Source organism: Xenopus tropicalis, chromosome 6, assembly GCF_000004195.4.
Source record: "Xenopus tropicalis strain Nigerian chromosome 6, UCB_Xtro_10.0, whole genome shotgun sequence".
In the NCBI taxonomy this organism is placed as follows: domain Eukaryota; kingdom Metazoa; phylum Chordata; class Amphibia; order Anura; family Pipidae; genus Xenopus; species Xenopus tropicalis.
In genome coordinates, this window is record NC_030682.2 from 97,270,395 (window position 1) to 97,291,418 (window position 21,024).

Here is a 21,024-nt window from a genome sequence, read left to right on the forward strand (position 1 = left end):
GTACATGTATGGGACCTGTTATCCAGAATGCTTGGGACCTGGGGTTTTCCGGATAAGGGGTCTTTCCGTAATTTGCATCTTCTACCCTAAGTCTACTAAAAAAAATTATTTAAACCGTAATTAAACCCAATAGTATTGTTTTTGCTCTAATAAGGATTAATTATATATTATTACAGAGAGATTTGGTTAAAATGGAGACTATGGGAGATGGCATTTCCGTAATTTGGAACTTTTTGGATAATGGGTTTCCGGATACCTGTAGTAGCACTAGAAACTTTCTAAAAGCCTAAATCATCACATTCAAAAATTTTTTATGTGATATGACAAAAATCAGCAGCATTTACAAGCACTGTGTAATTTAAATTAGGATAAATGCAAATGTGGAAAGGTAATCCTTATTACCAGTAAACACCTAAAATTAGAATCAGGGGCACCAGATCAGGTACAAATGATCAGAACATAATTGGAGAGGATCTTGAAGGAACCTCTATTATTTACACATCAGACATTTAGTTTGGTTTGCTCTTTGTTGTTGTGGTATGAGGTATCTCCATGCCTAGATTGCAAGAGCTCTCTTAGATTAAATCAATTGAAATTTTCTCCATTTGTAGAGGTTATTTCAGTCAGAGGAATGTTATCCAAACAACTGCCAACTAGGCCTATAGTTTTGGTTGCAAGTGATGTGCAAAAGTGTACATCTATATCTATACCATAAAAAATGATTGTACAGTGAACAAAAAATGAGTATGGAAATCAAATATCTTTATATTTTTGCAGCAGGGGGTACATTATTTCTTATAATATACAAGTTTTAATGAGTCACTTGAGGAACTATATATAAAACCAACCTCCTGAATGAGCTTATGTTGAAAAAGATGATAAAACAGCATTCACAGGAGGATTTATTAAAAATATACACATTTTAACTGGGGTTTCAAATACTTCCAATGTATTTCTGTTTAAATATACAGAATATTCAGCAACCCAGGCTGAATACAGTGACCCAGTTTAAATTCAATATGACAGATCACATTGTAGCTTCTGTGCTTACACAAAAACACACTGTAGAGACTGAAAAGAAAATAGCACATTTTATTTTGTCATTCTTAATTACATAACTCAGAATAAAATGAGAAAGCTTTGCTACACAACAGGCCTAAAGAGAACTGTGATGAAATTACAATAAACAGCATTTCATCTATGACATCATGAAACAACTGACAAGAACGAACAGTTGCATTTTACTAAGCACCTGGTGGTTAGCCAAGTTAAACCACATTTTATGGCATGTACCTGAAAGATGAATGCTCTCCATGGACAGGTAAAGACAGAGGAGGACTAGGTGCTTGAATGTATGGTGACTGGCTGGAACCTTGTGATCCTTTCCGGATAAGTTTTCCAGTTACTGGATCATACAGACGGACTTCGGGACCAGGTTGTGTCTTTGGGTGGATAGGAGTAGGGTGAAAAAGTGGAGTCTGGAAAGCACTCTGAATATCGGGAAATGTGGTGGGACTTATTGCTCTGTTGAGAAAAAAAAATGTTGCAATGATACTATTTTATAAGTGTATGTAAAAAATAATAATACTCACTCTAATGATACTAATAACAAAACTAATTATCATTGTCACAACAGTATTACCCAGTGATATAACAATTGCTTAAACGTATACTTTAAATGGGGGTAGTTACTTGTGCCCAGAATATATTAGCCCTAGCCAGTGTATGCTTCATGCAAAAAAGGCTTGCCTTCGGTTATGCTGTGTTAAGGCTCACAGGAGACACAGGCAGGATCTTACAAAGACAGATCTTTTGCTGCTTTACATTACAACATTTACAACAGTTCTATGAATGATTAACAATCCACTAATAGGCAATATCCACCAACAGGCAAAATATGTTTATTCACTTATATACCCTATTAATTGACACTGTCATAAGCAAAATTCAAAGATGTTTTACAGCGAAAAACTGCACAGTGAAATGCATGAAATATCAATGCCAAAAGCTGAAAACCTCTACCAAACTTTTATAAAGGTTATAAAATTATTCATTTTTTCATATTGGATCTAATCCATTTATTGGCCTTTTAACACTTACAGAGGACCAAAAAAAGTTTTAATTACAAGCAGATTACCTTTGAGACTTCATGTAATCATCCTTTAATGGAAAAAGTTGTTCTTCAACTTTTTCCCATCGCTCTAAGCAGCTCCAAAGCCATTCTGGATTTACAATGTTTAGGTGTTTACAGTTCTGAGCCTGTCGAACCTTTTCTGTGCCTAAATAAATAATAGAGAATTGTTCTGTAACAAAATATAATTATACATTTAAAAATATCCAATTTTTTCATCTATGATGCTTTAAAAATTATACACCCTTTATAACACTGCCAATATCCCCACTCCGAGGCATACTTCATACTTACCTTGATTTATGCCTTCAGAAAACACGACATGCCAGGTGCTAAAATCGAGGGTTAATTTGGTATAAGACACTTACTAAAAGTCTGTACCTGTAAACAAAGCATTCCCTTTTGACACTGGCAGACATTTGAAACAGATTATTGTCCAGGAGTGAAGGGTTATTTAACTCAGATTCTAAAATCTTGCAGAGAACGGTTCATGTTCAACATGGGTGCAATGAATAGGGCTTGTGCTGAACATACTTTTTGCCCATTGTTTAAACAACAAAAAAAAATCTATGTACAAGTAAACTAGGTGATTTTGACTTTGTCTCCCACTCAGGGAGCTACTAAACTAACTGACAAAAACAGTTTTCTGAATCACGTCTTTAAGAAAAAGTGTAATAAAAAGCGCATCCCATAAGCACTGTTTATTTATATAACCATTGTGGATGAGACAAATAGATCTCCAAAGCCTTTTACAAAATAGAAAACAAATTTTCTGTAGAATCTTAAACCAACAATTTTGGGCCATTCTAGACCATCTTCGAGAAAAACAGATTGTCTGCCCTGAGATCAGTCTATATTTGTCCTAAATCGCTGGCTTATGATGCAACAACAAATTACTTTTCTGTGTTCTATGAAATGCTGTCTATGCAGTTATATAAAATAGCATAAGTGCATGACACTTAAAAAAAAAAAGGTTTGCAATTGACCAGTTTAAATATTATTCATAACATATTACACCCAGTCCTTTTTTTATATTAAAAAAAATAAATAAAAATGACATACTTACCAGCCCTTGCAGCAATAAGGTGAGTCACCCTTTCAGGATCATCTGGTTTTAAAATAAGGTTCTTGCGGATATTTGCTCCCAAAGCTCTTGCATGATAAAATTCTCGTGTCCTCTCTATGGGAAAATTTGTTGGATGAAGGCCACTAAATGTAATTATGACATTTTCCAATACTTTACTCTTCAGCTCAGGCACTATTTTACGAATGTCTGGAACATCCTCCACCTCTTTTTTCAAGTACCGGTCATACTTTGCATAGTAATCTGTGTGTACTCTGACAAGAATTTCCTCAAGGTATATCAAGTGGTCATCTTCATCTGTGTCTTCACTATCCTCATCCTCTTCTTCCATACTCTGATCAAGTGACTCTCCTACAGTGATACCAGACTGCTCACTATTCTGGGACTCTGTTTCAATCTCTTTTTTATCTGTACAGCCGTTACCTAAATCACAAAGGCTATCCTGCTCTGCAGATTGCACTTCCATCTCATCATCTTCTACTGGCAATGTATCCTTTGACTCAAAGCAAGAGTGATTTTCTGGCCTCGCTTTCTTGGAGCCAACATCTGTACATAATTCTGTTGTACATTCTTCATCCCTTTTGTTTGTTTTTCTCCAACTTCTTTTACATTCATTTTCACTTTCTGATGCAGAAGGAGATGATATTTTCCTGGTTTCACCCTCACTATCACTGTCACTGGACAAGTCAAAATCTAGGTCTTTTGCTGCCCCTGTCTTTGACTGGGGATTAGAAATATTTGTCCTTTCGTCTTGCTCTAAGGATGGAGGTTTATCTGCCAATGGTTTCACATTTTTACTATTTAATGCATCTGTAAGTTGACTATTAGTGGAATCTTGTTCATGTAGTCCATCAGTGCACTCTGTATCCTTTTTGGAAAGCTCACTGTTAGTGCACCCCCCATTCAGTTCCTTCACAGCTTTTCTGTGACCATTACTGTGCTCCTCCACAACGAGAGTGTTCTTTGAATGTTCAGAATCTTGTAAAGCTTCAGGCTGCTCTGTTACTTCTGAAGGTTTTGAACAGCTTACTGTGTAAGAAAATAAATCAGAAACTGTCAAAAGTATACTAAACAAACAAGCCACAGAGAGCTAAATGAATAAGAAACTATTATCCTGTTTAAAAGTTATTATTTGTCTTTAAATTAAAAGTTTTAACATTAATTAGAGATGCATATCCTCACAATAATAAGGTAATGGCAACAAAATTTGCCTGGGTAAATGTAATGGTGTAACCATAGTAATTTATTGCCCGACTAAAATGGTATTCACTCAGAACATGCAATTATTGCTAGAAAATGGCAAAACTAAATACATTAAAATTACAATTGTAGTTTGTATTAACTCTAGCAGTTTACTACTGTCACCAGTGGGAAGGAAAACACTGACCGATTGGCCCTTGTGCAGAATGGATGGAGAAAGTATGAAGAGGATTGTTTGTGCAGAGCCCATAAATGATCAGAACAACAGGAAGTACAGAGAAGCTGTGGCTGCTCTTTATGTTCTAATCTGCCAATGCACCATGCACTGACCAGCACAGTAAATGGGCAGCTAAATTTTTCAATCCTGTCTAATCCCCAAAATGACAGACATCCACAGTACATCAATATCTGTTAACATTGGTGAGCCTGCATAAATGCAAATATAATCATATGAGACTGTTTTAGATATGGGTGATGGCCAGCTTTTCACTATATGAAGGCATTTAAAAATAACATTTTGAGTGGGTTAAAAAGGTATTTATATATTTAAATGAAAACAAAATACTGCATAACACCTATGCAATACAAAAATGTGTACACTCATCTTATGCAAATATGTGTACACTCATTCAATACAAAAATGTGCACAATTATAAAGTAACCTTATTATGGATAACCATATGATCAATAACCTTTGCTCTTCATCTGTGCTTCCCTTGAACCAGGAGGTGCATTAATATCACCAGTGCCTTGAAAGTACACATACTTTTTAACTGTTATCAAATTAGGTGCAAATTTCCAAACATCTTCTCGGTCATCAATAATGCAAACCATAGAGTCCCCACAAGGGAAAAGGTTCCTAGAAACAATGACAGAAAAGAAAAATATAAGCCCCACATTTATGGTTTACAAGCACAAGTGAGAATGAAAGTATTTATTACGGTAACAGAAGTAACATTTTCATTAGCAACCTGTAAAGAGACTAACAGCAGACACACAAGATCTAATATCTTGAATGTTTTGGAACATGTTTTTTTTTTTTGTATAAGGGTAATTTGGATTAGCAACCCATCTTACTCCCCTCCCCCTCTATACTATCTCTCTATCTCCTCAGCGACTTTCTTTTAGTACTCTACTACCTCCCCCTCTTTCTTTTCTTATATTTATACTAATTTTTGTGTTTATGTTTTTGTTTTATAAAAACCAATAAAAAGATATTAAAAAAACAAAACAAAAAAAAACTTAACTACATGGGAGCTTATGTAGGATGCAGTCAGAACGACAGAAATCCTTCTACATCCAAGTCAGATATAAATTGCATTGATCAAAATATAATGGGACTGAAAAAAAAAATCTGATGTGTAAACTACATGGAACATCTGCTATACGATGTAACATATAAAACCTGTTGGATGCAAACGTTTGCATCCGAAAAGTTAAAAACTGATGGTGAATGAAAGATTTTTATTCATTTCAATAAAATACACTGAATGTTGGATGTAGATGCACAAACAAAACACACCATCAGACTTTTACATTACAGCTGTGAGCTTTTGTACAATCCTACAAAACTTTGTGCGGCTGCATGACAAGATTTTGTGGGTCAGATAAAATCTGACAAACAAAATCTGATCAAAATCTCCCATGTAATTTGGCTCTTACTTTTCAAATGGATTATAAATGACTCTGTGGGACATCCAGTAATGCTCAGTTTAATTGTTGTGCTCCCTGCATGGTTTTCTTTTTGTGAATGCTGGTGAGCAGCAACTGATGCCACATTTTTTAGAGACATGTCATGTAAGAAGACGTAACAGTAAGTATAACAATAGGCAAGAAAATATCACGTTTTTTACCACACTCTCCTATTTTTAATTTACATGAAATTTGCCTGAATTATTACTTTTATGGAGATTTAATGATTTAAGTTTCTTGTCAAACTTCATTCAGCCCAGAATATTTCAGTATTCTCTGTGCCCCTTGAATTGCTGACAAGTTTTGTAGAAAAAAGCATACAGCAAAATAAGCATACAGTTGCAGGCAGTCTGAGGCAACACAATGCAAAAGGTGATATTTAAATGTGCAGTGATACCAAGCATACCTAAGATTTCCTGTTTTGGAATAGGGATCAATACATTCATCTCGGGACAATATTCGGTGAGAGAAAAGCTTCTTTTCTGGATCTAGAAAACCTAAACATAAAATGGGGAAGGTAAAATAAAAGAATGTATCTATGTTACAGAATCAACAATTGCTGGCTATTAAAACTAAACACTACTTAAATAGTTGGGGAAAAACAATAACATTTTGTAATTCCAAATGAAATGGTACTACCTCAACCTTTCCTCTTTGACTTTGTAAAGTTTTAAAACCTAAATAATACATTTTCAAAAAAGGAAAAACAATTAGCTTTTCCAGAAATGCACTTAAATATACCATCTTGGAAAAATCTGCATGGTAAGACTGGCTTAGTCATCTAGGTATATACTGAAAAAAATGTTTATGTCTTATTAGAGCTCATAAGAGTTGCTAACCCATAAGAAAGAGTTCCAGTTAGATATTCTTGATAATAAACTGGCTTTAGATAGATGTGCCAAAAGTGCATAAAACTGCACACCTGCTATAGTATGGGCATACAGTCTGCTACCAAAAGTGAAGACATGCAGTTCAAACAGCTTTGCAATCTTCTCTAAGAATTCTTTGCAGTGAGGACGTAGCCGAGTGTGGAGCATTGGTTCTCCCCTTCCTAGCTGAAAGTGAAATATGCCCTGTAAGGAAATAAGCAAAGACTTCAATCCATGTTGAAATTATTAGCTTTGTTTTACAGTGACACAGAAATTGGGCATCCTTTTACCGACCCACTCAAAACAGAAAATCAGGTAAGCACATAGCAAGCAAGTTGCACATAACTCAGTTATTATAGTAACGTGTACTGATAAAAACACACACCTGGGAATGAAGTCATGTTTTGTATCTTTCAATTTTTTACAACCCCAAGTTACTGATCGGTTTAACCTTTTTTGAGGATCACCAGTATAGAGTAGGGTTTTTAGTATATTTAAAGCCAATGCAATGAATATATTTATCCCTACACTACATGAACTGTTTGTCTATAACCTAGAGAATTTTTTAATTTAAATAAAATTATATTTATTTATATTGCTGCAGGTCAGTGTCTGGGGTGGGAAAAATATAGGGAACATCATGAAAGAAGGAAAAAAAAGAGGAGAAAATGTCTCCAGGCCAAGAATAGTAAGTAAAAAGATATCAGGGAGAGAAACATAATGGGGCTATTAAAAGGACAAAGGAAGAGAAGGAACGTGAAGAGTGGAGGAAAAAACAAGGAAGATGAAGAAAACTGATGGAGAAAAAAGGGAATGACCGGACGAAAATGAGGAAATGGGGTAAACAGGATCTAGTTTCTAACTATGGTTGCAAAAAATGGTGGGGAAGATAAACCAAACATTATCTGTTTCCATAATGACAAGGAATACAAAATTAATTTTAACTGATTCACCTAGCCTAAAAAAAAACCAACAGTATTTCAAGTATTTTTTTCAAAGTATAGCTTTTATTTCACAAAATGCAGTCTTCCATTAAGAAAATTGTTAATCATTGAAATCCAAATAAGTTTAGACAAAATTACCTTTCTAGACATATGCTGGCAATGTTGTTCCGTGGTGTGGATTAAAGTCTGATCTAAATCAACCATAAGGACCAGTTTCCTATTTCGATGTAATCTAAGTTGGTCTTCACGACCTAGTTGCTCTGCTTTCTGAAGAAAAAAAAAAAAAAAGCAAAATATTTTCTCTCTTATTTTCTGCTTTCACCTTTGCTAGAAGAAAGATTTATAGATATTCCCTGGGGTTCTTCTATACAAATACAAACATGGTATTGTGGCATAGGGTTGGATTATCAAGTTTTTAAAAGCATCTTGCCATATTCTGACCATGTATGTATGGCTAGAAACCGCACCATAAGGTGATCAAAAAAAAAAATTAAGCACTTTTTTTTTTGTAAAGGCAAAGGAAGGAAGAGGATCGCTCACCTGCATGTACCCCAAGCTGGTGAGATTTTCTGCTAACAGAAGTACCAGTCTGGCGTATCAGGTAAGCAATCTTAATAACTGGGGGTGCCTAACATTTAGCATAGCATAGCATAGTTTTCTAGTATAGGACACCGAACAGAAATGTTTGCTCTTCGTTATCAAGTATTCCTTACACTGCTGTGTAAGGGGGATTGAACTAAGTGCTTGAAAAGTATCAAGGATAGTATATTAGAACTTCCTCACATATTTTCTGATGCAAATAAAAAAATGCAACATTATTTTTCCACAAGAATTCTAGACCAAATGTAAAATACCATATACTTACTTCTGAGCTAACCATGAGTTCTGGGACACTATGAACCATAGAAACTGTGGCTGTTGAATAAGGCACCTGCTGCTTTCCATTCTTACTTTGTAATCTAAATAAATAAAACGTTACAATAAGGGACATATCACAAAATCATATTTACTGGAACTGGCCTAAATATGAGGCTAGTATGACAGGTTAAGATTGTTCCTAATGTGAACCTGTAATGCCATGACTTCACAACAATGTAAAACTGAACAGAAAAAAACATTAACAAATAATTACATTTTCATATCTTGCTCAAATTCAAATATGCAAATGTATGTTATTTATAAGATAAGGCTTTCCATTTAAGAAAAATGCATGGATACATATATCTGTCATCACACAGACTTCATGGATACAAATACCTGTGATTAAACAGATTTTTGTCTTAGATGTTAGAAAATAATTTATCCAGTCTGTTAGAGATTTCCACGATTTGCAAATTAAATATGTGCATTTAAGTGCACATTTTGCCAATTTTTGGCCAAACAGCCCACTTGTCTGGAAAATAGATTGTCAGACTAATTATTTATACTTTTATGGTAGTAATGTAAGTAAAAGCATAAAAACAGAATCTCTGGGAAGTCTTATCAAATGAAGCTTAGCAAGAGTTTGGTGTAGAGTCTTGCACGGTCTATCCAAGGCAGACCAGTGCCTGATTCGGACCCCCACTGACTCGATTCCCAACCCTGCACCCGACAACCAATATGTCCTCCTACCCAGACCCACTACCTTACCTTCAGACCTGAGACCACAAAACTGGAAGTGATGTCACTGTGTACTGGAAGTGACGTCACTCTGGGGCCAGATCAGAAGGGGAAAAAACTTGCAGTATCCTCAGGCGAGGGATCACTCCCACACCTTAGTGTGGTCCACAGGTGGGTTAACCACGGACTGCCCTCAATGTCAAGACAAATGGGGACTTTCTGCCCGAAACCCAACCACTTTGGGGGTATTCCTTGGGTACCCGTGGATACCTGACCCCATGCACTCTGTTTTAGGTGAATGTCTTGCATCACCTAGTTAAAGTAATATATCAGTATCAAAACAGCTTAAACAGTCAGCTGAAACATAAAACTAAAAGTCTGCAAAATGAGATATTAATGGGTGGAATCTATTAACCTCAACAGTTTTACAAGGTGAAATGATCTTGAATTCCTTCTAACCATTATGCAGGTGTGATTAGCAGCGAAAGGAAATAAAAAATGGCTTATTGTTGGTAAATCCAGGAGTTTCTATGAAAAACTTACCAGGGTTGTGGGAAAAAGGTTATGTATTCTGTAGTTATATTTTTATATGATTAGCTTATTAAATACAATTAATGCATAGTAATACAAATGTAATAGTAATACAAGCAAAATATAAAATTTCACAGCACATTGGACTGTTTATATTTTTACAGCTAGAAGGATTATTAAATTAATCTCCAAAAAAATCAAAAACGTATAGAATAATTTATCTGCTTATTTAAAAAATAAAAAAATAGACATAAATGAACAAGGAATTACTTACTGTGTTAAGTCTTGGCCACATTCTGCACAAAGGCCCTTCATTACAACAGGATGGTTACAGCTGAATAACCTTACCAGAACACCCCTGAAATATAAAACAAACAGTTTGCATTTAACACAGTGAGTCATAAGTCAGTGTGTAATTTGCAATGCACTGTTAACAAACAGCATAGTTAACAGGGCTGTGGAGTCGGAGGCAATTTTGGGTACCTGGAGTCGGTTCATTTTTTGCCGACTCCGACTCCTACTAAATTTAAATGGGAATAAAAAAAAAAAATAAGGCAAGTTTAAATGTCCCAATAAACAAACAGTCATAATTAATTACTTTAATTAATTACTTCTCTGCTATAAGAATAAAGCCCAATGCACGCAGTGCATAAACGAACACGTTGAGTGACCACGAAGCATGCTTTTCATTAACTGTATGAATGTATAAAATACATTAGCATATTAAAAACAGAGGAGTCGGAGTCGTGGAGTCGGAAGTATCAGAAACTGAGGAGTCGGAGAATTTATCTACCGACTCCACAGCCCTGATAGTTAAATTGTTTTCAGAAAAAAGTAAGGTTGACAGGGTTTATAAACACTTTATAAATGTATAATGTAATAATAAATTAAAAACCTAGCCTAGCAACAAATGCTTGGAGTCGACTTGTTATTTCCCTATTTTGTGGAATAGTAACTGGAAAGGCTCTAAAGGGAAGGTGCACCTTTCTCAGAATTCTCTACTAGACAAAACAGATGTGGAACATAACAAGGGCTGTGATCACACCGACTGAAGGGTGCCCCCTTGTGATAAATTAACAACGCAACACGTATGCCTTTCCACTGGTGATTCACCTAGTTGCTGGTGGAAAGTATTTTGGGGAGATTAGTCGCCTGTGAAGATTAACCACGGCGACTTAACTTCCCATGGGCCATGAGCCTAATGGCAGCTAAGGCACTATACAAAGAGCAGGTTACATGGAATTTCAGTCAGTCAGTGGACCAGTCTGCTTTGGTCTCAGAGGAATTAACTTTACTTTGTTGCACACTCTGCGTAGGACTGAAAAGTGCCTTTTTAAACATAAATCATGGACAAATACCTACTCAAAGTTACCCAGATTGGCTGTATCTTCCTTTGAAAATTACCTTTTTGCCAAGAGTGAATTCCCACAATTTGTTTTATGACATTCTGTATTAAAGGGGACCAGTCACCCTAAGAAATAATTCCAATGTCTTTTCTATTTTGTTTGTTAAGCAAAATTAACTTCACATACTATACAGGGTCAGACTGGGGGTGAAGGGCCCACCGGGGCTCATGCCCCAGGGGCCCTGCAGGTGCCCCCGTCGGCCGTGTCCCCTAACACACCCTCCCGCAGGGGACCCCCTTACCCCCCTCGCAGTGCCCCCCACTCAACATTCTCCCCCGAGCGCATACATTTAACACGCCAGGGGAGGAGCAGAAGGGCAGGGGGGGGGGCGCCAGCAAAGGGTTGGGTCTGGGCCGCCGGGGCCACTAGATATTTCCCGGTGTCCTGGCGGCCCAGTCTGACCCTGATACTATATAAATTATATAAATCTTGTTTCCTTCAGTCTTGGGAATATAACATCACAGCCAGCAGGCAACTGCCATTTATTTTCTGGGCACTGTTATTATGACAAGCTTTGTATCACCCCAAAATCTTATGTATGTGCCAGAATGGGGGACCTGATGCTCTTGCCCATGCACTGGCTACACAATTAGATGGTGAGAACGTAGGGAGAATGTGAGTTCTAAATGGAAAGTTTAAGTAATTGTCTGCCCCGTCTGTATGCCTAAGGCACAGAGGCGAGAGTATATGATTGACAGCTGGGATTTTTAAATGCATTTATAATGGGTTTGAATGTGTTAATATAAAAATGAATTGTGGTTTCATGTTTCATTTGAAAAGGACTCTTATTATACAGCTTTTCATGTCTGGGTGACAGGTCCACTTTAAAGGTTAATATAAATTAAAAGTAAGTCTAAAGGCATTCTTTTTAAGTACTTAGTGCATATCTAAATTCCCAGATCCCTGCTTGCTTCTCTGAGATATGGTGCTGGCAGCCTACAGCAGTGTGAAGACTACAGTGACATCACTGAAATCTCTCTACCCTTCCTGTAGGTGCCAGCGGCAGCCTTCCTATTCTCTGAGCATGTGTGTAACTTGATCCTGTCTCCTGTTCTGAGCTACACATGCCCACCAGCCAATCAGAAGCGGATCTGGCAGAGGGGAAGGGAGGAGGGAATGAAACACATGTGCAGTATGAAGCAAGGAGGGAAAGGAAGGGAGAATACCTTTTTAGAGATGGCTGTCTGTTCTAGAAAATGTGAAGTAAGTGTGACTGAGTAAATATTTGATTAGGTGAGCCAAAAGTGTGGCGTTTTTACTAAACAATAGGAGGACTATTGGGCAGTATGCTTTTTAAATTTTGACTTGCATTTTCCTTTAAGGCTCTTTTATGGGCTATAGACTGTATGAAGGATTATTGTGTTACCACCTTAGCAGTGCAGCCTAAATCTATATTTGGTTAAGTCTGCTACAAGAACCTACTTAGAGCATTAAAGAGGTTGTTCACCTTTAAGTTAACATTTAGTATTATGCAGACATAGATATTCTAAGACAATTTGCAATTGGTCTTTTTTTATTTGTAGCAGTTTTTCAGTTAATTAGCTTTCAGTACAGCAGCTCTCCATTTGGCATTGTAACAGCTATTCGGCTGCTATGGTCTTATTTACCCTACCAGGCAGTGGTTTGAATGAGAAATTGGAATATGAATATGTAGAATTACGGAAAGCCCATCTCCCATAGACTCCATTTTAATCAAATAATTCAGAATTTTAAAACTGATTTCCTTTTTCTCTGCAATAATAAAACAGTACCTTGTAATTGATCCCAACTAAGATATAAATAATCCTTATTGGATGCAAAACAATCATATTGGGTTTAATTAATGTTTTATTGATTATTTAGTAAACTTAAGGCATGGAGATCCGAATTACAGAAAGACCCCTTATCCGGAATACCCTTGGTCCCGAGCATTCTGGATAATGGATCCCATACCTGTAATAGGACACACTAACACAGGGGTTCCCAGACTTTTTTCCCTGGTGATCAACTTTTGGCTCCTCCCCGCATGCATACGTACGTACGTGACACAGTGTATGTACACATACCCAATAAACGTATGGAACCGCTGCACTTTCACATTTCCCGGCTTCGACGCGGTCCACCAGAAATCCACAGGGGGTTGACTGGTGGACCGTGATCGCCGTTTTGGCCACCCCTGCCCTAACACATACTAAAAGTGAACCATTCCTTTAAAGAACATGTAAATGTTTATATAAAAACACAGTGAAATGACTCCATAGCTGATTCCCTATAGCCTTTTGATCTCCATAACACAGTAGCTTCAGTACAAATTTGCCGTTTCCTGTTCTAATGTGAAGACCCACTACCTGAAGTGATCCAAGGGCAAGTTAGTCGGAGAAGCCTTTGCTGCACATGCCCAAGCAGACGAGCATGTTTCAGTGGGCTTGTGCAAGATGTTTTCTGCACTTTGCGAGTGAGGAGGTGCTATTATAGAAGACAGAAAATATATACTATTCTCAATCTGTGAATCCAATACATAGACTAAATTTAGCAACTTTCACCTAGAAACTGCAGGGTTTACATCACCTTTAACCATACAAATGCATGGTCAGACAAAGCCCTTGGAAGGAAATCTATATTTTCTCAAATACTGAAGCGGATTCAGCGAATTCCTGTGCATGCCTCCAAATACCACTCTTATATAAGGTATTTATTCTGTGGACCATGAGGCAGTAAAACTTGAGAATATCAGGGCTGTGGAGTCGGTAGATAATTTCTCCAACTCCTCTGTTCTCCTTTCTGATACTTCCGACTCCTCTGTTTTTAATATGCTAATGTATTTTTTACATTCATACAGTCAATGGGGCTGATTTACTAACCCACGAATCCGACCCGAATTGGAAAAGTTCCGACTTGAAAACGAACATTTTGCGACTTTTTCGTATGTTTTGCGATTTTTTCGGATTCTTTACGAATTTTTCGTTACCAATACGATTTTTGCGTAAAAACGCGAGTTTTTCGTATCCATTACGAAAGTTGCGTAAAAAGTTGCGCATTTTTCGTAGCGTTAAAACTTACGCGAAAAGTTGCACATTTTTCGTAGCGTTAAAACTTAAAAGGTGCAAAGTTTCGCGTAAGTTTTAACGCTACGAAAAATGCGCAACTTTTCGCGTAAGTTTTAACGCTATGAAAAATGCGCAACTTTTTACGCAACTTTCGTAATGGATACGAAAAACTCGCGTTTTTACGCAAAAATCGTATTGGTAACGAAAAATTCGTAAAGAATCCGAAAAAATCGCAAAACATATGAAAAAATCGCAAAATACCGATCATTACGAAAAAAACGCAATCGGACTCATTTCGACCCGTTTGTGGGTAAGTAAATCAGCCCCAATGAAAAGCATGCTTCATAGTCACTCAACGTGTTCGTTTATGCACTGTGTGCATTGGGCTTTATTCTTATAGCAGAGAAGTAATTAATTATGACTGTTTGTGAATTGGGACATTTAAACTTGCTTTATTTTTTTTATTTATTCCCATTTAAATTTAGTAGGAGTCGGTTCATTTTTTGCCGACTCAGACTCCGACTCCAGGTACTCCACAGCCCTGGAGAATATCACCTAAAATATTAAGTTATGGATGTCACTGAAGTCCCTAAAATACATATGGATAAGACCACTGACATCATGTCTTCTGGGATCAAGAAACTAAAGGGGTAAACAATATACATTTATTATGGTTAGAATTGTACAATTTATACGGTATTATATTCCAGCATCCGTCAACAGCCAAAGTGGTATGTCCCTTTTCATTACATTGTGCTTTTTTATTGACTAAAATGGATACATAAATGGATACATTGTGTAAGCCATACTATAATATTAGTTATGGTCCACCTCTCTCAGCTTGACTGGTAAATTTGTAAAGTATGGGATATCCTTTTCTATAAGACGTCTCTGTAAAGGTGGCCAAATATTATTAAACTTCCACATTTACATAGGGCTGAAAAAAGACTAACTGTACATTTTAGTATCACAAAAGCCTTGGATACCATGCTTGTTCAAGAACTCATCCAGGCCCCTCTTAAAGGCATTAACAGAATCTGCCATTACAACATTACTAGGAAGGGCATTCCACAACCTCACTACCCTCACACCGTGAAAAACCGCTTACGCTGCTTCAAATGAAAGTTCCATTCCTCCAATCTAAAGGGATGGCCTCTGGTGTGCTGATCGTTTTTATGGGAAAAAAGAACACCCCCCCTATCGGTCTATAATCCCCTCTAATGTACTTGTACAGAGTAATCATGTCCCCTCGCAAGCGCCTTTTTTCCAAAAACAACCCCAACCTCAACAGTCTAACCTCATAGTTTAAATCTTCCATCCCCTTAACCAGTTTAGTTGCACGTCTCTGCACTCTCTCTAGTTCATTAATATCCTCCTTAAGGACCAGAGCCCAAAACTGCACTGCATACTCAAGGTGAGGCCTTAGCAGGGACCTATAAAGAGGCAAAATTATGTTTTCATTCCTTGAGTAAATGCCCTTTTTTATACAAGACAGCCCTTTATTTGCTTTAGTAGCCACAGAATGACACTGCCTAGACAACTTGTTATCTACAAAAATCCCCAGATCCTTCTCAATTTAGGATACCCCCAACACACCAACATTTAGTAGATAGTTCACATTTATATTATTTCTACCAAAGTGCATAACTTTGCACTTGTCCACATTGAATCTCATTTTCCATTTTGCTGCCCAGTTTTCCGATTTTATAAAATCGCTTTGCAAAGCGGCAGCATCCTGCATGGAATTTATAGTTTTGCACAATTTATCATCAGCAAAAAAATAGAAACAGTACTGTCTATTCCCCCCCCCAGGTCATTAATAAACAAGTTAAAAAGCAAAGGGCCAAGGACTGACCCCTGCGGTACTCAACTAACAACACTGGTCCAATAAGAAAATGTTCTATTTACCACCACTCTTTGTAATCTATCCTTCAGCCAGTTCTCTATCCAATTACAAATATTATGTTCTAGGCCAACATTCCTAAATTTTATCATTAACTTTCTGTGAGGTACTGTATCAAACCCTTTAGCAAAGTCTAAGTAGGTGACATCCACTGCCATTCCAGCATCGAGGTTCCTACTCAATTCTCATAAAAGGCGACTAAACTAGTCTGGCAAGATCTGTTACGCATAAAACCATGCTGGCACAAACTTCTATAGTCTTGTGATTTTCAATGTATTTAAGTATCATATCCCTTATTAACCCTTCTAAAAGCTTTCCAACTACTGATCAGTCTGACTAACAGGCCTATAGTTTTTTGGCTGAGAATGGGATCCTTTTTAAAATAACGTCACCATATTAGCAATTCTCCAGTCTCTCGGCACCATGCCAAACCTCAATGAATCCTGAAAAATTAAGTGAAGAGGTTTGGCAATTACATTGCTAAGCTTGTTTAATACCCTGGGATAAATCCCATCCATATATGTTCAAGTCTCTTTTTGAATTTCCTTCTGAGTGACCGATGTTATATTACTAGATTTGGGTCTATTAAAATGGAAGCCTTGATTAGCTGGATTAGCTCCTCAGTTGTATAGACAGATGAAAAATAAGAGTTTAAAATGTTTTTCTGTTTTCATCAACTGACTGTGATAAGGGCCCCATCCCTTCTTGTTTAATTTTTTTACTATTTACATATTTAAAAAATAACAACCACCTTAAACTGAGGGTAATTACAAAGAAATGCAACTTCTGGCAAACCTGCTGTAAGCTTTATAGTTCACCAAACTTTGTAATTTAGCACCAAAACTAGCAAAAACTTTTACAAAACAAAACCAGCCTGTTAGTAAGCCTAACTAACAGGGAAATACTATTCAGGGAAATACTGAATGGTTTCCCATTTTGATGCGGATGGAGGTCCTAAAAAGTTGTAATAGCACATTTTTTACCATCTTGAAATGGTAAAATTTTAGACCTGAAAACTCAAAAGTGAAAGTAATTTAAAATTAAAAACAAAGACCAACCCAAACAGTCTTAATTACCACTATCATACTGAAATCGATTTTACCCCTTTAAAGGAGAAGGAAAGGCTAAGTCACAGCCAAAATGTTAGGCACCCCAAGTGACTTTAATCGCTTACCTTGTACCTTGGTGCCCCTGTTTGTAGAAAACCGCACCAGCCCGGGGTACCTGCAGTGAGCGTTTCCTTCTGCCGGCAAAATCCCTGGACCGGCACATGCGCATTAGGGCTCTGGCACACGGGGAGATTAGTCACCCGCGACAAATCTCCCTGTTCGCGGGCGACTAATCTCCCCGAGTTGCCATCCCACCGGCGAACATGTATGTTGCCGGTGGGATGGCACACACAGCGGCGCAATTTCGGCAAATCGTCGAAAATGCAGAATGTCTCGCGAGGCAACTTCGGCGATTTGCCGAAATCGCCTGTGCAACGTGTACCATCCCACCGGCGACTTACATGTTCGCCGGTGGGATGGTAGTTCGGGGAGATTAGGCGCCCATGACAAGGGAGATTTGTCACGGGCGACTAATCTCCCCATGTGCCAGAGCCCTTAGAGTGAAAAGCCGACTTTCTTGTTAAAGTTCGGCTCTTCACTCTACTGCGCATGTGAGCCAACAAGGAACATGTACAGCTGACTGTTCAGTAGAGAACATGTTGAGAAGGAAAACAGAGAACTGTTCTGATGCTGTCCTGCACAGGAAGAGATAGGAAACCTGAGCTGACCTTTCGCATGTCTTTCCTGAGCAGAGAAAAAGTTCTCTGTTCCTTCAGAACACATTCCTTGATTGTCAGAAAAACTGAACAGACATGCGCTGTTGTTACAAAATTCATTATATTAGCAGTTTATAAACAACTCAATAGCTTTGGAACAAAAAAATAAATAAATAAATAAATAAATAAATTGCAAAAGTGTTCAGAGAAGCACCCTAAGCAATTTTACATTTATTTTTGAAGGTTTACATATCCTTTAGTTTAAGGTTATTCACAGTGCAACAGCTGACAATACACCATGTGCCACGAGTGTATCATGTTAGTGTTAAAAAAAGAGGTACTATTATATAACCGGGTAAATATGTGATGACAGCAACCCTTTAACATTTTAGTCAGTGTCATACTAATAATTGTTCTTTATTCATTTATAGTTTTTTGTTTGAGAATTGAAATGGCAGAATACAGTCTTTTTTAATATGCATACAATGAACAGGGTTTAAGTGGAACATATCTTTAGCACTTTGTTTTAATCATGAAATATCTATGGCTTTTGTCGGTTCTTGCATTGAATTAGACTTTACTTTAGCATGTTTTCATTTTGCAGAGGAAAAACTAAATACCAGTCCAGAGATAAGCCCACTATATTAACAGGTGCTGCTTGTATCAGGTTGTGGCTTAGGCTAGAGCTGCACAGGGCAGATTCTTGACCTGTGGATATGTTTATATGAAGTACATTAGCACTCTTTAAAAAAAATAACCCTGTTTACATTGGTGATGGGGGAGTGACTCCATCAGTAAATCATAATTGCAAAAAAGGATGCAACAAATCCAGACTGGCCAAATACCAAAACAAATCCAAGCCTAATGTGCATATGGGCTTCTGAACTCCTGTCCCCATAATCTTGTTCCCCAAAAATAATCTGCCCCTTTTACTATGCCAGAGATGCGTATTGGGGTTCGCTTAATTTCAACTTCCTGGTTGCCTGGGATAGATAATAATAAAGCCTCCAAACATGTATTAATGCCAATGGCACTGTGAATCTCTGCCTCACCAGGAGGGGGGGGGGGCTATGCAGGTACCCTATGTTAACTAAGTGGGTTTACTTTGCCTTTAAAGTTCTCATTTTCAGGGGAATCTTGCAAAAGCTGATTTGTAGTTGCTGGGGGAGGTAACTCCAGCAACAACTGAAAAGCAACACCCACCCCCGTAAAACGGAAAGAATGAAATGAAAATATGAAGTGTGGTGTCACTTATTACATATAGGACATAATGAACGTGGTTCCAACTGATGCCTTAGAAACAGAAGCACCGTAGCGAGTTGCCAGAGGCAGGACACGTGGTTCTGATGCAGGGAGGGATGCAGGGAACAGTAAACAACTGCACTGCTGGGAAATCGCTCTGGGCTCTCACATGAGCATCCCTAGGCACGGCATTTGGAGGGAAAGCACTTCCCAAACATTCCGCAGAGTAGGGTTACACACAGCCCCAAAAATATATTACTAGTTCGGATCTCTATGTGCCCCTGAACTAATAACCTCCCCAACAAGCCAGAGGCTGGGAATTGTGTTGTACAGAGGGACCCCCTCCCCGGCTGACTGGCCTAGTGTGTATCTGTAATGAGGGGAAGCTGCTGTATGTTATTGCTCCACATGGCAGAGGCTGGGGGTTGTGTTGTACAGAGGGACCCCCCCCCCGGCTGACTGGCCTAGTGTGTATCTGTAAGAGGGGAAGCTGCTGTATGTTATTGCTCCACATGGCAGTCACACCCCTTGCCGTGCCGCTCATTCTGCCACTTACCCGGCAGGGCAGACTTCTCCCGGCTTCAGGCATAGCTCCTGCACGACCCCTGCACGGTCCGACTTGATTTTCCTCTCAGGCGCTCTGTGCGGCCTCCCCGGCTCCTCATGACTGCGTTGCTCCCTGACTTCAGCTCCCAGAATAGGCACCGCTAGGGCCAACACCGAGCCAATCTGTACTGAGGCCCCTGCGGAAACCTTCCATTCTACCAGACGCAGGGGTCGGGGGCCCGAGAAGCGCACCTCACAGGACTGGCTGGACTGGGAAAGCTCACCCTCTTCCTGAGCTCGATTTTGCATGCCTAGCATGCCTGAGCCAATACACAGCCCAAAAGGGCCGCCGAATCACGGCCCACCGCGGTTTCTATGGTAACCAGGCTAGCCCAGTGCGGAGCGGTGACGTTACTCGGAGGAGGAGCCGTTCTAATGCACTCCGCGCAACCACGCCTGGCGAAGCTTAGTATATGACAGATGAACGATTAAGGGGATTAGAAATCCGCGGGAGGCGGAGCACACTCCATGTAAACAGTATCGTCCCCGCTATGGTGGGAGGAGCCGTAACACACTTGTGAGCCCCGCCTTCTCTTTACCATCCGGGAAGGCTGAGGGAGGAGGAGAACAGATATCCCCGTCTTCCCGCTTAAGTAAATTGCCTCGCTTTCGGGTGGAAGGCGGTGCCTTGACGTTTGGAATACGTAGAACGTGGAGTTCGTATGGGAGGGGTTTATGCGCCGCCATATTTGTGGAGGCGGAACGAGTGAAACGGAACTTTAAGCTACTTTGTGCTTATAACTGCAAAGTTCCATTTCCTGTAAGTGTAGAAGTAGGAGCTAGTGTTCAACAGTTTAGTTAAGTAGAACGTATTTATTGGAAAGTGGGTTTAGTAAATGTTCCGCTTGAAGGGAATCGTTTGTATCGCAAGCTGTATAGATAACATAGTTTACTGATGTTTTGAGACACTTTGTATTATGCAACTCCCAGCAAACGGAATGGGTTTCATTATAAAACAAAAGTCCTTATGTAACAATTGCGCGTACAACATCGCGGGCTGCAGTGCTTTCGGCTCGGTTCAGTTTT

The 21,024-nt window shown here is 38.5% G+C and overlaps 1 protein-coding gene across 2 annotated transcripts in view; it reads right to left on the minus strand.

Annotated features, from left to right (window-relative positions):
* The window catches only part of ctdp1 (CTD phosphatase subunit 1), a 46,482-nt gene extending 25,867 nt beyond the window's left edge, over positions 1–20,615 (minus strand). Inside the window, exons 1-10 of one of the 2 annotated variants that reach the window (XM_012964765.2) lie at positions 19,949–20,615; positions 10,325–10,408; positions 8,786–8,879; positions 8,059–8,187; positions 7,030–7,180; positions 6,514–6,604; positions 5,108–5,274; positions 3,198–4,244; positions 2,138–2,279; positions 1,294–1,524 (exon numbers count right to left, since the gene is read on the minus strand). In XM_012964765.2, the coding sequence (XP_012820219.1) occupies positions 1,294–1,524; positions 2,138–2,279; positions 3,198–4,244; positions 5,108–5,274; positions 6,514–6,604; positions 7,030–7,180; positions 8,059–8,187; positions 8,786–8,879; positions 10,325–10,408; positions 19,949–20,256 (2,444 nt within the window). In that variant the 5' untranslated portion in view covers positions 20,257–20,615. 2 annotated transcript variants of the gene reach the window in all.
* Between the last annotated feature and the right edge of the window lie 409 nt (positions 20,616–21,024).